This window comes from Rhopalosiphum maidis, chromosome 2 (assembly GCF_003676215.2).
Source record: "Rhopalosiphum maidis isolate BTI-1 chromosome 2, ASM367621v3, whole genome shotgun sequence".
In the NCBI taxonomy this organism is placed as follows: domain Eukaryota; kingdom Metazoa; phylum Arthropoda; class Insecta; order Hemiptera; family Aphididae; genus Rhopalosiphum; species Rhopalosiphum maidis.
Window position 1 is genome coordinate 56,973,290 of NC_040878.1, and position 13,597 is coordinate 56,986,886.

Below are 13,597 nucleotides of genomic sequence, written 5' to 3' on the forward strand. Positions count from 1 at the left end.
GGCACCTATTTAAGTATAAATATCAACGCAATTTTTAAATAAACATCTAAATCCCAATTCACAAGCGATTTGCAAAATTAATAACCTGAAAATATGGCAGAGTACTTATCGCTTATAAGTACCCTCCACTCATTTCATTCCTAATATTCCATTCTATAATATTAATAAATTATTATTGTTGAATTTTAATGTGTGATTTTAGGGTATGGATGTTTAATGATATTAACCAGTATACCGGTGTATGGTGTGTTCATTTTTTGGAAAAACAAGCCTATGATATTCCACAAAATCGTCGGTAAGAAACACGTGTACACAATATATATAAGTAATTAGAGTTAGGTAATATGTAGAATTTCACATAATTTTTGGTAAGTCCAAAATGTAGCTAATTGAAATAAAAATCCGTTTCACTTACCTATTGAAGATTAAAAATATACTATTTGTATATTAAAAACTTTGCGTATTTTTATTTAGTAAGTAGCTACTTTATGTTTTATAATTTCAAAATTGTTGAGGTCATGTATTATTGAGTTAATACACAAACATTTTCTAATCTATCAATTTATTTTTTGTTTTATATTATTCGTTCAGTTTTATTTTTTGTCAATGAACATTTTCATGGTTTTATTTGGATTTTTGTTTATTTTCTGTCGACCATCGCGATCGTATTTTTTATGTCTATAACTTACATATTCGTATCATAAATGCATATTATTTAAACAGTTTTCTGTATGCATAACACATAGTTTTTTAGAGCATATTTTTTTAAAGTCATATTTTTTAGATTTTTAACATATAAATATAAATTCTAACTTCTAACCCTAATGTCATAATGATAAATAAATGTATACTTACCTGCCAAGTTTATACCTATCACAGTAATACTAATAATACAATATTATTGGTCGTATAGGTCGGTAGGTAGTACCTACTATGTGTTTTGGATTGATAATTTGAAATGGACTAATGTATCTGTGGGTTGTTTAAATTCGATAATTGCAGGTTGTTTAACACGTTACCTCCAAATACTACTGATGGTGACCACATCAAAAACGCCGGCCAAAGTTTAAAACGCAAACATTTTATCATAATCATCACAACAAAACGTCTAGTTCTATACAACCGTTAACCAACAATAATAATTCCAATAAATAATAATCATAATAATAATATTATAACATGTTATGTGTGCTATAATATGTATTTTATAAGTATACCTACCTAAAACTAAACAATAATATAAAAGACAATGGATTTTATATTAGGTATATACATAGTATAATATTATATTAAGTGCTATTTAAAAATATTTTTCTGTTTTACATAGGATTAATTGTATATACTGATTTTGCCTAACATAAGGAATATTTATAAAAATATTAATAATATTGATGAAGATATTGCATGATTATATCACTTACATGGCTATACCTATAAGTAGACTACTTATACGGCTATAGTGATTATACTTTATACATAATACAATTGTTTACTCAATTGATACATCATATTGTTTTTATACCAAATACCAAATCAGTATTCATAAATGACAATAATTAACTACTTATTTATAATAATTAAAATTGACTGTTAAAATAAAAAGCTAATAATTACAATTTATATTTTTTTATGATTTGTAAGGTTTTTTTTTTGGTTGAATTAAACTCAAATGGTTGTAAATTTGTAATAGATTAATATGCATTTGAACAATGCATAAAAATCTAGGTAAAAATTTAAAAGTATATTTCAATTGTTAAATATTTAAATAAAAAATACCTAAAATAATCCAAAAATACTTTTGTATTATTGTTATTTGTCTTTTTAATTATTTAAATAAATTTGCAATAAAACCATTATTTCTTACCATTATTATGTAGTTTTAAATATAAAACAATTATTATTTGTTATTTGGATATTCAGTTTAATTGATTACAGAAAATTGAAGTTATTTCTATGGATATTAACATTTATTTTATAACTGACTATGAAAAAATTAAATCATTTTTGCGGAAAAGTAGAACTTTTTTAACCAAATAAATTACTAATAAATTTAGCTCTTATTAATATAATTTGAATAACTTAATCAAAGAAATAATTAAATATCCTACATAATTTATAATATACTATACATTTCATCATAACATATTTAACTTATTTACTATCCAACTAATATTATTAACTAAAATCATAAAAAATCGATACTATTAAAAAATACAAAAAATAATAATAATAAAATTAACTATAATATTAGGTCTAGCAATATTCACAACTTCAAATTATTACATTTTAAAATTTATTGTAGGTACTTTTTAGTGATTATTAAAATTGTTACGTGAACCTATTTTTCAATATAAAAGTGCCTATTTGTTCTATAATTTATAATTAATTAATACCTAGGTATAAGTATTATTTTTTAGATTCTTGTTATAATTGTTTATTTTAATCATTTAAAGTATTTATGTTTAGAGTCTGTTAGCAATAATGTAGGTATAATATACCTGGTATATAAATTTATTTTTTAAATGTAAATTGTATTTCAAAACTAAAGCATTGATATTTTCAATAATCAACACAAAAGAATATGAAAACTATTGTACTTCCAACATTTGATTATAAGCATTAATAAATAAAATTTATATATAAATATTTATTTTTATAAAACATCAACATTGTCATGTTTTTTTTCATATAATCATTAGACGATCAAAAAAATTAAGTCTTAATATCTATGAAATATATTATATTATGTATAGTTACTTTTTATAATTTTGTATAATTTTTAAATCTAATTTTTGTTTTTTTTTTTTTGTAAAATATTTTGTTTGTTATATTACATTACTATTCTCTGTTGTAGGTAAGTACCTATTTTTATTCTATAATAGGAATTATTATTTATGTTTTCATGCCAATGTGCATTATGTTATTGAAAAAAACATACATCATTATTTTTTGTATTATTTTTTTTTAAGATTTATTGTATTGAGTTACCTTAATTCTATAAAATATACCAAATAATCATCTATCTTCCAGAAATAAATTAAGTATGTTACTTACCTATTGTGTTAGAACCATACTTGCTATTTGAGATACACAAACTATATAAGCCCCAACATTTTATTCATGTAGTTTTAAGTACCTATTTATCATAACAACTAATATTTAATACATTTTCATAAGATTATAAAAAAAATGTTAAACAAAAATATTATTATGATTAATATTGATTATTTAATATATAATATATTATATAAAAGGACGCAATAAGTTTTGTTTTATATGATTAGACTTGTTTTTATGTCCCGTCATTAAAAATTATTGTTAAACATTATGTTATTTGTGCTAAGTATATTAGATGATACCTATAACTATTTCATACCTTAAATTTAAGCATGACTTATATACAATAACTTAACTATGTTTAAGACGTGTGACAATATAATTTATGATATTTAAATATTACAAAATTGTTATTCTAATATCCTAAATTATTATTCAATTATTAAGTAACAATATTTACATTTTACATATTATATTACCTATTAAAACTATTAAAATGTTTTCTTTTCAAATAAAATACAAGGTATGTATTTGTTTATTTGTTATTACTTATTATATAATCAAGTTGGTGATATGAAATATGGATTTTTTTTGTGTGTGGTAGAAGGGTAAGTTGAGGAGTAAAATATGAAGAATTTCACAAATTATGACATAAGTTTAATGGGGGGAAGTGGCTTCTTCTACCCCTCTAATAATTTACCAATAATAAATCTATTGATGTAAAAATTGGTTTTAGATGTTTAAAAAATTATAAAATTAGTGAAAATATATCAAATTAATCTTGGTAGTTAGTGCTATCTGAATTGTAATGTGTACAATTTTAAGTGTATCATTGTTCATAGGTGAGCATTAACTAGTTAAAAAGTAGCTTTTGAACATAATTTAATATCTAATTAACTCTTTATTGACCTTACAGCTTAATTAAATTAAATATCCATTATAATTAATTAGGTATTTCAGTTAATTTGAAAAATAATAGGTACCCATTACACGCTTAATAAAAAATGTATATGTAAAAATTTTTATTTATGATTAAAATGAAAAATTAACTTGCTATTTCTATTTTAAATTATAATCAAGCAATAGAGTCTAGACAATAATTCTAAGCAAAAGTAAAAAAATAAATGATTTAGTAAATACAAATTTAAAGAAGTATGAATTTATACATGATAAGTTATTTATCTTATTATTAAAAAATGTACCCTTTTTAAACATAATTTTAATAATATATTATATAAAATGACTAAAAATTATATTTTGGTAGCAGAAGTATTATCACCATTAATTAAATTTTAAATTGCATTATTATTTATTTCTTTTTTAAACTATATTAACTTTTTTGTTTACATCTGTTATGAGATGAGAATAGTCTTATTACGTAAACACCTTGCTGAAAACTAACAGAAATTATTTTTCTAGTTAATTAATAATTATGACTGACAATCAAATACAAAATAGGCAATAGCTACAGAAATAATACTGAAAAATAAATAAAACATATATTACCTAATTAAATCATTTTATTGTGGATAATCAAATTCATAATTAAATACAATTATATTTTATATAATATTATTAATTACTACATGGAAACAAAAAATACAGTTTATTATAAATATATAATCATATTTACTTTTCTTCAGTTTCTTCAAAAGGGTACGGTGGTACAAAAGCATTGAAAAAACAGTTATCTTGTAACTAAAATATAAAATAAAAAATGTTAATAAAAAAAATATTTAAAAACCGTAGTCATCTGTGTTGACATCCATATTTTCCAACACTGAATAACAAGCAATGACTGAAATTCTTACTTCCTATTGAATCAAAATTTATGTCAATAACTATAAATGACTACTCAGTGTTTATTTTAAACCTTCTATTCTGGTGGGTATCATATATTTTCAGGGGGGGTATACCATGAGAGTAAATAATAAAGATAAGTAAAAATATTGTGTTCATATTTTTCTGGGGATAACCCAAATAACACACCCTCTCTTGAAATTAACATTGCAATTACTTAACTTACTAATATATTTTTGCTATACTGTGTGGTTACAATGGCTAATTAAAATATAATCTTTAACTTATACTGAGATATTGATTTTAATTGTTTTTATTTGAGAAAAACATAATGAAATGTATACATAGCTATTTGTATTAGATTTTTGTACAAATATAGAGTAAGTTTGAACACAAGATCAATGACTTTTTAGATTTTTATTTAACAGTGATACGGTGACAAAAGACCCTCGTGTAATTATAAAAAAATCATATACAAATATAAAATATGGATGACACAATTGCATATAAACACTGATTATCATGTCAATGATTGAATATAGTATCTACTTTACACTAGGTATATATTGGTATTGTGTAAATTATAAAAATATAATATCAATAGCAATACTTACTACGTAAATGGATGTTGCAAGTAAAGCAATTCCGCTTACTAGTACTAAGTTGTATTTAGCATTGGTTTTGCCGTGGTATTCTTGCCAGGGCACCTTTGGGACTGGCATGTCATCCATCGTCAGGGGCTTGTAAGTGGCGTGGTGACCATCGGCCTTGGACCTCACGGCTGTCCTCAAAACCGCTATAAAATCATATCAATAACAATATTAGAGTAACGATCAACGTTCACCGTAGTAATGTGGTAAACATAATTTCGAAATTCTGTAGACCACATAGTCCCGTCACTCAATGTGTACCTGTCAACACGACCGTTAATACTTACAGTTGGATTTTTTCAATTGCGATAATATTACTCGTGACATTGTGGTGATTTCGATTTCTTTCTTTCGATAAATACGTTAAGTGTGCGACGTTCGTCTATCGCAAGTCACGGCAAGTCGAAAATACCAAAATAGTATCGAACTACAGACACACGAGACACGACCTTTGCACAGCAGATAGTGGAGAAAAAATTTCGATCGTTAACAGCTGCTCGATAAAAATTGATAACGCAACACCCGAAATCGGTTGTCGAATATTGTACTGTGGTTGTGGTCAAATCATAGAGGAATAACGCGGTGAACGGTCACATAGATCCTTCGACAACTAGATCCCGGTGACCAAATGACGCAAGAGGATCCAATTGACGCGAGATTGAAATGACGCATGAGGATCTAATTGACGGGGGATTAAAATAATCATAGGGATTTTACGAATTAATTATTGTAATTAGTATTATTAATTTTTAATTATCGATGTTATTGAATGCTTTTACGTTATCATATCGAAGTAACACTAGTATAACAGTTGTTATCCATATAATTTTTGTTTAATAAAAAATGTTTTCTATTATAACCTAATTATGTTTTAATATTATACGCAGTAAATTATTTCGTAAATAAAGCTATCATAATGTTGGGTTTCGTTTATACATCTAATGAGAAATTAAAATGTAGTAACTGGAGTTACTGAACATTTCACTTCTCAGTTAAAATAGCCATAACTCATGTCTGGTCACCATGTTATGTTTTTTTTTTATATTAATCAGAATAGTATATAACTTAGTATAGTATAACTATATAACTATAGCTACTATTTTATTATTATTATTATTATTGCTTAAAAGTTTTAACTTTATTCATATTCTCACTCCCAGTCTCGGAGGTTAGTCGTAAGTCCAGTGGCGCCGATCTATATTTCACGTTATGGCAGAAAAAATGCCGGTGTTAGTACCCACCTACTAAAAAAACGTTTAGTCAGTTACGTTCGGATGGTACTATATTTATTTCTAACTATATACATACAAGATACTGCATAACAAACTATTATTGATTATCGCCCACCCATCCATAAGTATTTCTGGAGAATTTTTCCCAGTTCATACCCGTGTTCGGTGCTACTGTTAGTATACCGATTTGAATATTGAAAAAACTGGATATTTTAACGAAAAATAACGATTATAGGTATAGTTATCTATTTTGTTTTAAGTTATTACAAAAATATTATTTAAAGACACCAATTCGTGTATTATTATTTAACACTAACAGAGAAGTATTCAAAATATTATGTAGATTAGTTTTAAACTGTTCATGCCATAAACTTATTAACACCTACAGTGGCGGCTCGTCGGGTGTCTTTGAGACGACAACTCACCATAAAAAAAAAGTAGTAAAGCAATAAAAAAGTTTGAAGAAAATTGTAATATCTTTATCTACTTTGAAAATAATTATGATGGTTTTCGATATTAATATTGATTATTGATAATATTATAATATTTTGTATTATATTTTTACATTAATAATGAGAAGACGGGTGTAATTCAATAATAATACAGGCGAAAAATATCGATAACAACAACTAATTACTAATTTATGCGATGCCAATGGCAGAAACTTTGAATGAGTCTAGTTTCAATGTACTGAACAACATCTATTCAATCTACCCCGCCCTCCGCCTTGTCGTGCATATAAAATTTGTATAAGTACACAATTGAGTCTCTCGAATGGCAGACTCCCGAATAAATTTTAATGTCTGGTTAATAATAATATTACAATATAATAATTCAGTATATGATCTATGGATATTAATCTATCATCTATGGCAATCATCAATCTTCGCTATTAGTCGAAGACGATTGGCGGTTGTAATAATTTTAACGGAGAAAAAAAATATACGTACAAATCGTTCAACCGTACTTTAATATATATAATATTTTACACGCATATGCCGTTCTGTTCAGCTTATTTTTTATGAAATATCTCAATATCTTCAATTCAAAACGCGGTAAAGACGGACGAGAAAAGGTGTTCCTGGGTCGGCGATGTGGTTACTGAACGTGTGGACATTAAATATGACACAACTAAGTTTTACAAAAAAATCGATGTTTACGTGAGTTTGATTTTCTATACTTTTGGAGCTTTAATTTACTTTTTTAGACATAAAATAAATACATACTTATTGCACCGGACAATCTTCTACCCGCCGGGTGACGTATACGTATGCATAATTTATTCCCCAACGCGCAATACATAAAATACGTGAGACCGAAAATACATAATTGTCATATTACCAGACCCATTTTATAGAATAATAATTTATATTTATATTAATTGTATAAATAGCATTTTTCATTTTTAACTGGCCGAGTACCTAACAAATATAAGTTTTTTTATTCCTAACAAAAATAAAACGTTTTCCGAAAAGACACATTAATATTTTATAATTGTCTGAATTTTGAATTTTTAAGACATTGGATATTCATTTCATATTTCTGTGATAACTATTACTCCTCAACCGATTTTCGTTTTTTTGTAGTAATTTAAAAACGAATAACTGTAGTTTTTTGAAAATTTTACCAAATGTTTGCATTTCTTATACATATTATAATTTTCAAAATATTTTGATTATATACTTATAGGATAAAATAACAATAGCATAATACCATAAATATATGCATTTATTATATATATATATTAATATCGCAAATTATCTGAGCATATTAACATTAAAACCTATTGATTATTTTAAAATCAGTAAGAAATAGTATGAGTATAGGTATGTATTATTCCTAAACAGGACGGTACCGAAACGGGAATGATATAGTCACATGTGTATATAACGAGTCGAATTTGAATAACTGCTTGTATTTAAAAATTAATTTTATTGATTTTGTAAGTCCTTCTTTATTATATGTAATAGATCATAATCCATTAACTAACCTAACCTAACCGTAAACTGCTGTATAGTTACTATAGTTGGTGACTACATGCAATACTACATATAGACTAGGTTAAGTATGTCACTATAACGAATTTGTACAGTTTGAATTCAATTTTCAATGTATAATGCGTTAATGCATTGTGTACAATGTAAAATCATGCTGATCGAAGATGGTCTTATTTTTTGGTGAGATATTTTACCAAACAACTATTGAAATAATAAAATTATAATTTAAAAAAAATTCAGGAATTACAATTATTATGATTTTACGTATAAAATTTATTAGATATCAAAAGTTTCGTATGCAAGACAGCTGAAATATAATAATAAATCCTATAAAATCACAAAGAGTTCTATAAAAAAAACATTATTATAATACTTATCATCCATGGCAAACGACAACGATTGTCATTTGTAGGAGACGATTAACACTTCTAATAATTTTATTGAACAGTCGTCAAACAACAGCCTTCAGTACATGACAAGTACTCTCATTTTCATAAAAAATTTCAATAATTCCATTCCGAAGCATAAAGAAGGCGAATGAAGAAATAAACTAGCTGTTTCTTTGGTGACGGTGCGCGTTTGAATATGGCACAGCTTGATTTCACCGAAAAGCGTCGAAGGATACTTACGTAGGTTAATTTTCCTATAATTTTGGGGTAGTAATAAATTTACTTTTTTAGACATAAAATAAATACATACTTATTGCACCGGATAATCTTCTACCCTCCGGGTGACGTATACGTATACATATTTTATTCCCCAACGGGCAATACATAAAATACGTGAGACCGAAAATACATAATTGTCATATTACCAGAGCCATTTTATAGAATAATCATTTATATTTATATTAATTGTATAAATAGCATTTTTCATTTTTAACCGGCCGAGTAGCCGACTAATATTAGTTTTTTTTTATCCCTAACAAAAATAAAACGTTTTCCGAAAAGACACATTAATATTTTATAATTGTCTGAATTTTGAATTTTGATGACATTATTAGATATTCATTTCATATTTCTGTGATAACTATTTCTCTTCAACCTATTTTTATTTTTTTAGTAATTTAAAAACAAATTACTATACTTATTTGATAATTTTAACAAATGTTAATGTTTGCATTTCTTATAAATATAATAATTTTCAAAATATTTGGACTATATACTTATAGGATAAAATAAACAGCATAATAACATAAATAGATGCATTCATTATGTATATATATATATTAATATCGCAAATTATTTGAGCATATTAATTAGAACTTATCGATTAATTTTAAAATCAGTAAAAATAGAATAAGTATGTATTATTCCTAAACAGGACGGTACCGAAACGGAAATGATATATGACTATATGTCTATAACGAGTCGAATGTGAATAACTGCTTATATTTAGAAATTAATTTTATTAATTTTGTAAGTCCTTCTTTATTATTTGTAATAGATCATAATCTACTAACTATTTAGTATGTATTATCAGTTTAATGATTAAACTTTTAAATATTTTTAAAATTATTAATCATTTAGTTCAGTCAAACCGTATAAAACCATTAATAACCGTTATAAAATTATAATTTAAAAAAAAATTTAGGATAATATACAATTATTATGATTTTACGTATGAAATGAATTAGATACCAAAAGTTTCGTATGCAAGACAGCTGAAACATAATAATAAATCCTATAAAATCACAAAGAGTTCTAAAAAAAAAACATTATTATAATATTTATCATCCATGGCAAACGACAACCGTTGTCATTTGTAGGAGACGATGAACAATTCTAATAATTTTATTGAACAGTCGTCAAACAACAGCCTTCAGTACATGACAAGTACTCTCATTTTCATAAAATATTTCAATAATTCCATTCCGAAGCGCAAAGAAGACGAATGAAGAAACAAACTAACCGTTTCTTCGGTGACGGTGTACGTTTGAACTTTAATATGGTACAGCTTGATTTCGCCGAAAAGCGTCGAAGGATACTTACGTAGGTTAATTTTCCTATAATTTTGGGGTAGTAATAAATTTACTATTTATACATAAAATAAATGTTTATTGACTTCTACAAGCTGTTACCCCGATGACAGACCTATATTTTATTTCCGATCGTCCAGTCCAACGAAGTGGTCGGCAACCGGCGGGTTATTGTTCACGATCCGTTTTAAATTCTTTAACGATTAAATCTTTTTTTTAATTATATTTTATTAAATAATTCGTTTACTAAGTTTTAATTCAAAAATGCTAATCATAGAATGTTGAAAATTTTACCAACTGTCTACATTATGATTTCCTATACATTTTTTTATAAAAGTATTTTAACAATTTTAAATAATTAAAAAAATTTTTTTTAAGCCGATAAAAATTATTGATAGCAAATATGATTTAAAATTTAATTCAATGTTCCCATCAGTCATTAAATTATTATAATAAAAAATGTATAGTCGCGATAAATTTTTATGAACGTTTAAAATCAAAATGTTGACAAATTTTGTCTAAATCTATACAATTTTCAAATTATTTTTTCATCAGATATTCATTTAATATTGTCTTTTTATTTTCAAATTTAATATAGTAATTCTCATTAGTTTTTTTTAAATAAAACAAATATAAAAGGTTTCCTAGAAAGTCACATTATTTTTTATGACTGAAGTTCAATATTTTATGACTTATTGAGTATCAAATTGAGTTCTATAAAAAAACATTATTATAATATTTATCATCCATGGCAAACGACAATCGTTGTCATTTGTAGGATTAATCGTCTCCTAAAAAATTTCAATGATTTCATTCCGAAGCGCAAAGAAGACGAATGAAGAAATAAACTAACCGTTTCTTCGGTAACGGTGCACGTTTGAACTTTAATATGGCACAGCCTGATTTCGCCGAAAAGCGTCGAAGGATACTTACGTAGGTTAATTTTCCTATAATTTTGGGGTAGTAATAAATTTACTATTTATACATAAAATAAATGTTTATTGACTTCTACAAGCTGTTACCCCGATGACAGACCTATATTTTATTTCCGATCGTCCAGTCCAATGAAGTGGTCGGCAACCGGCGGGTTATTGCATATACAACCCATTTAAATTCTAAAACACTGATATATTTTTTTTATTTATATTTTATAATTTTAAAGTTCTAGACAATATTTTTTTTCATAGTAAATAATTTAAGAATATACAATTTTTATTTTTATCTGGTCCGCAAACTGTTTTTAATTTGTGAATGTGGCCCGAGAGTTCAAAAAGATTACCGACCATGCATTAATGATGAAATTGCCAAGAATAAAATAAAGTCGTTAAGTACACCTTAGATCCTGAACGTAGCGAAAAATGTAAAATGATTTTACAATTATGTAGTTTATTTTTTGTTTGTCATGAATTCTTGTAGCAAATATGATCTATTTGGTACTTTGAGTGGTAAATAGTAAAATAAAACAAAAAATTTCAGATCTTGCCATAATATCGGAAAAACAAAAAAACTGAAATAATTACGCTATATCCTTATATAATTTCAACCCGGAGGACGATTGGCAGCATCAATAAGAAGATCATCTGAATAACAAGTGTCGCAAGGCTGTGTTTGTTTAATACTATAATTTTTTGAACAGTAGTACAGTATATTATGAATATTTACTTAAATTATATTTAACTTTTATGATTTTTTTTCAGATAATATACTGTACTACGGTTTTAGGTGTTCTTTTTATTTCAATAATACGTTGATAAATTACCAATTTTTTTCTTATTACATAGCTAGTTCATCTTTGTGTATGTTTAAATTTATATTTTTTATAGTTATTGTGTTGTTTAACTTTCTTATAAAAGAGAGCGAGGAATTTAAAAGGTGGCCACCGAACAGAAAGTTAAACTGCAATAAACTATAATCTTCTTAGTTCTTTTTTACATTTTTAACTGATAAATTATGAATATAAAATTTAAAATTAATTTAAATTCAAAAATAAAAGAACACCAACACATATTTCTGAAATATTAAAATTGTTTCTATTGCATTTAATCTGCACATTAGTTTGTAGTTTTATAGGAACCAAACATTTAGCTGGATCATGGACTACTCACCGACGATGAATTTGTCATTGAACTGATGGAAAATGTGTCGGCATTGGGCTTCGTTTCAACACGGAGAACGCTTGGCAGCGGCAAAAAGAAATTCAACTGATAATCAACTGTCGAAAGGAATTGTTTGTATTATTTAATATTTTTTAGAATAGGTACAGTATACTGTATATAAATATATAATATTTATATTTATTAGTGAAGAAGAATTTGTCACCAAGCTGATGGGAAATGTGTCGGCACTCTGCTTCGTTTCAACCCGGAGGAAGATTGGCAGCAAAGTTGATTGTTGTATTTCAACACGGAGGACGTTTGGCAGCAGCAAAAAGAAATTCAGCTGATAATCAACTGTCGAAAGGATTTGTTTGTATTATACTATTATATAATAATTTTTAGAATCGTAATAGGTACAGTATGCTATATATAAATATATAATATTTATATTTATTAGTGAAGAAGAATTTGTCACCAAGCTGATGGGAAATGTGTCGGCACTCTGCTTCGTTTCAACCCGGAGGAAGATTGGCAGCTCATCCTGATATCAAGTGTTGCCAGGATGTGTTTGTATTATAGTATAGGTTAAGTTAGGTTATTATATTATTATATTATAATAATTTTTATTTAGTTGTCCCCTTACGCGTCAGCGCTCATCTCTCATCCATTCGTCCAACACATTGACTATCGCCGGCCGGCAACACACATATCATACACATTACCCGTTTTCGTAGCATGTACAATAGGGAAAATCATATTTTTATTCCTAGGTTTCCTTATAGTATTA

General features: G+C 26.0%; 2 protein-coding genes across 2 annotated transcripts in view; one reads left to right on the forward strand and one right to left on the reverse strand.

Moving 5' to 3' along the window:
- The window catches only part of LOC113552727 (Y+L amino acid transporter 2), a 38,268-nt gene extending 37,023 nt beyond the window's left edge, over nucleotides 1–1,245 (forward strand). The window contains exons 12-13 of the mRNA XM_026955600.1: nucleotides 203–295; nucleotides 1,003–1,245. Of these exons, the coding sequence (XP_026811401.1) occupies nucleotides 203–295; nucleotides 1,003–1,070 (161 nt within the window). The 3' untranslated portion in view covers nucleotides 1,071–1,245. The remainder of the gene's footprint in view (nucleotides 1–202; nucleotides 296–1,002) is intronic.
- Nucleotides 1,246–4,559: 3,314 nt separating this feature from the next.
- LOC113553680 lies at nucleotides 4,560–5,981 on the reverse strand. The gene is made up of 3 exons (XM_026957144.1): nucleotides 5,795–5,981; nucleotides 5,472–5,653; nucleotides 4,560–4,755 (listed from the first exon to the last, which is right to left on the reverse strand). Exons 1-3 carry the CDS (start codon nucleotides 5,832–5,834, stop codon nucleotides 4,687–4,689), a joined length of 291 nt encoding a protein of 96 aa, XP_026812945.1. The 5' UTR covers nucleotides 5,835–5,981; the 3' UTR covers nucleotides 4,560–4,686.
- Between the last annotated feature and the right edge of the window lie 7,616 nt (nucleotides 5,982–13,597).

Excerpts from the sequence above, each read along its gene's own strand:
- LOC113553680 (XM_026957144.1), bottom strand. The coding sequence starts at position 5,834 with ATGTCACGAGTAATATTATCGCAATTGAAAAAATCCAACT. Across the intron at positions 5,654-5,794 it reads GCAATTGAAAAAATCCAACT|CGGTTTTGAGGACAGCCGTG; the intron begins GTAAGTATTAAC and ends ATGATTTTATAG. Across the intron at positions 4,756-5,471 it reads TTGCAACATCCATTTACGTA|TTACAAGATAACTGTTTTTT; the intron begins GTAAGTATTGCT and ends TTTATATTTTAG.